Source organism: Meles meles, chromosome X (assembly GCF_922984935.1).
Source record: "Meles meles chromosome X, mMelMel3.1 paternal haplotype, whole genome shotgun sequence".
In the NCBI taxonomy this organism is placed as follows: domain Eukaryota; kingdom Metazoa; phylum Chordata; class Mammalia; order Carnivora; family Mustelidae; genus Meles; species Meles meles.
The window spans coordinates 85,233,314-85,236,206 of record NC_060087.1 but is presented as its reverse complement, the minus strand read 5'-3'; the positions used below and the strand labels follow the sequence as shown (position 1 = coordinate 85,236,206).

The 2,893-nt window shown below is 48.5% G+C and overlaps 1 protein-coding gene across 2 annotated transcripts; it reads left to right on the top strand.

Annotated features, from left to right (window-relative positions):
- The first annotated feature begins 481 nt into the window (after positions 1-481).
- On the top strand, positions 482-2,663 carry TCEAL8 (transcription elongation factor A like 8). 2 transcript variants are annotated; one of them, XM_045995400.1, is made up of 3 exons: positions 482-596; positions 995-1,068; positions 1,678-2,663. In XM_045995400.1, exon 3 carries the CDS (start codon positions 1,718-1,720, stop codon positions 2,069-2,071), a length of 354 nt encoding a protein of 117 aa, XP_045851356.1. In that variant the 5' UTR covers positions 482-596; positions 995-1,068; positions 1,678-1,717; the 3' UTR covers positions 2,072-2,663. The 2 variants fall into 2 exon arrangements, with proteins under 2 accessions (XP_045851356.1, XP_045851357.1); XM_045995401.1 differs by lacking the exon at positions 995-1,068 and having other exon boundaries at positions 498-596.
- Positions 2,664-2,893: the final 230 nt, after the last annotated feature.

The following is a 2,893-nucleotide window of genomic DNA, read 5'->3' as shown; positions in this document are numbered from 1 at the left end:
GTGGCCTCTCTTTTTAAAACATCGTGATCATTTAATATCATGATTAAAACATTAAAAAAATTCAAGAGACTAGTAAAAAAAAATCCCACACTCTTACTCCCACATTCTTCTCTAGGCGCCTCTACCCCCACCCCTCCCCCCATCTATCACCCACGCCCATTTTAATGCTGGATGAGACTCCTGGGGAAATGGTGGACTGTAGGTCTTGGGGAGAAGGCGAGGTGGGCAACTTCGAAGCAGAGAGAGAAAGAGGTAATTCCCTAAAGAAGGAGAAATGGTCGATTAACCCCTAAAGGCCGATACTCCCTGGCAATCCAAGAAAGGCGAGGAGCAACTAACTGCAGGGAGAAGATACCAGTTCTATTGTCTCTGATTGGCAAATACGAAAAAAGATTGACAGTATCAAGTTGAGGGAATGCAGGGGGCGGGCTTCAGTGTTAAATGGGAGGGGTCACCAAAGACTGGAGCTCATTGATGACGCGAACCTCACGTGACCAGGGGTCGACGTGTGCAGAAGTCCTTATAGTCCAGGGCCTGTTTCCCTGTAGCCGCTCCGTATTGCTGGAGAAGGAGAAAAGTGCCCGGGATCCTTTCAGGTCAGTGTAAAAGCGGGCGCTGCCTTGGGAACCCTCCGGTCTAGGAACCAGAGAGCAGAAGCCAGGCGGGTTCGCCGCCGTTTTCCCAGCATTACAGTCCGCCAAACTCTGATTTTTGTGCAGGAAATTTGGGCTCTTTGGTGGGGGTGGGGGTGGAGAGGGAGAAGGGTGGCCAGTTGACACAGACATAGAAACAATTTGGGAAATAACGTGCGTCTCCCACTCTCTGCTTGGAGGGAACCGCTGGGCGCGGGGCAGGGAGGGCGGGGTTGCCTTAAAAGGAAGGAGAGGATGAGGACGTGGGACAACTTTAGACGAATAAGGCCTAGAATCGCGAAAAGGACCGGTGATTCAGGTACTGGCCTATTCGCTCAGCATGCACTCCTGTCGGTCTGCAGGACTCTTTGGTCTTTTGGGCGCAACACAAATCGAGTGAGGGAAGGAGGCAGGAAAATCGCCCGGATCCCTGCAGGTCAGTGTAAGAGTGCAATTGCCTCAGGTCCCTTCGGGTAGGGATGGGGGTGGGAGTGGGAGTGCGTGTGACACCAAAGCATATCCTGGGGTCGTCGCAGCCTCTCCTCAGCGGGATTAAGCACTGGAGGCCTTTGCAAAGCCTGCAGCGGAAATGGGGCGGGGGCGGGGGAGGCTGGAGAGACGTGGAAGGGGGAGGGGAGGCCTGAGACTGCACCAGCCGATCTCAGGTGAGTGGCGGGAAATTGGGACCGCGAGGGAAAGCCCGAGAGGGCCGGAATATTGGAGACCGCGTCTAAGGAGGGGGTTAATTGCTTCCGCGCCGCCCGCGTTTCTGGGCTAGGAGTGGCCTGTAAGCAGGGCCTGCTGGGAAATGGTGGGCTGGAGCGGGAGGAGGGAAGATGGAGCTGGAGCAAGAGTGGGAGGGAAGGGAGGTGGAGGAAGGGGTGGAGTCAGGGGAGTTCTGAGCCTGAGGACCTAGCCTTCTCCAGTTGGAGAACTTTGACAGTTAGGGACCTGAATGAGAAGAGGCCAGTCTCTCTGGGAACCCATACTTTGGCTGCTGGTCTGTTTGTCTGGCATCTAGTTGTTTTGTTTCCTTGTTTTCTAGGATTAATTTATTCAAAAGAAATAACAGAAAAATACTCAACATGCAAAAGTCTTGTGAAGAAAATGAAGGAAAACCACAGAACATGCCAAAGACGGAGGCAGACCGCCCTTCGGAAGATATACCACAGGAGGCAGACGGAAATCCTCAACCTTCCCAAGAAGGTGTAAGCCAGGAAGCAGAAGGAAATCTTAGAGGAGGGCTGACCCAGCCTGACCAGGGGTTTAAAGAGGACACTCCTGTGAGGCATTTGGACCCTGAAGAAATGATAAGAGGAGTAGATGAGTTGGAAAGGCTTAGGGAAGAGATAAGAAGAGTAAGAAACAAGTTTGTGATGATGCATTGGAAGCAAAGACATTCACGCAGCCGTCCTTACCCTGTGTGCTTTCGGCCTTGAATTCTTTTTTTGTCTGATATTAAAATCTGGCCCCTGCTTCTTTCTGTTAGGGTTTTCTGCTGTATCTTTGACCTTCGTTTTACTTTAATCATCTGGTGGGATTTTGTTTTAGATAGTTTCCTTGTTACCAGCATCTCACTGGATTTTGTATTTTGACCCATTCTCCAGGTCTGTTTTTCAATTGGAAAGTTTCACACATTTGCATGGAAATATATTCGTTCTATATTGTAAAGTAAAACATAACAGGTTATAAAGCGGTATATTTAGTATCAGCTCACATATGTAGGATTAAATCCCAAATTTGTGTGGGTGTGTGTTATACATACAGACATATATCAGAAACGTAACTGCTTATTTCTTTGTGGTGTGAGCTTTTTTCTTTTTGCTTATATGTATTTTTTTTCATGAACACATGCCATACACACAAAAAGAATTAAAGTTTTATAAGTAAGAGTTAAATAATTTGCAACCAGCTTATAAGGGCAATGGGGGCACCTAAACTCTTGATGGAAGAACTATTAAAAAAATGTAAACCTCAAGTTACCTCTGGATCTCTTAGCCAGAGGAATAAAACTGGCAATTATTACAGATATACTTGCTTAAGACTCAGTCTTTTTCACGGGGAAAACATTTGGCTTGCAGGGCTGCTATGAGGAGGGAATGAGGTGACTCTGAGCTGTGCTTGGTAGAGTCTTGTTCCCACCTGTGCATATAGAACCCCAACCCACTGCAGAGCATCAGTTATTTGAGGGCGGGCCCTGACATGACTCACCTGTGCTCAGGAACAAGCCCATTAGTAGGCAAGGCAGTGGGAGCTTCATT

Coding starts and splice junctions, on each gene's coding strand:
- TCEAL8 (XM_045995400.1), top strand. CDS start 1,718: ATGCAAAAGTCTTGTGAAGAAAATGAAGGAAAACCACAGAACATGCCA.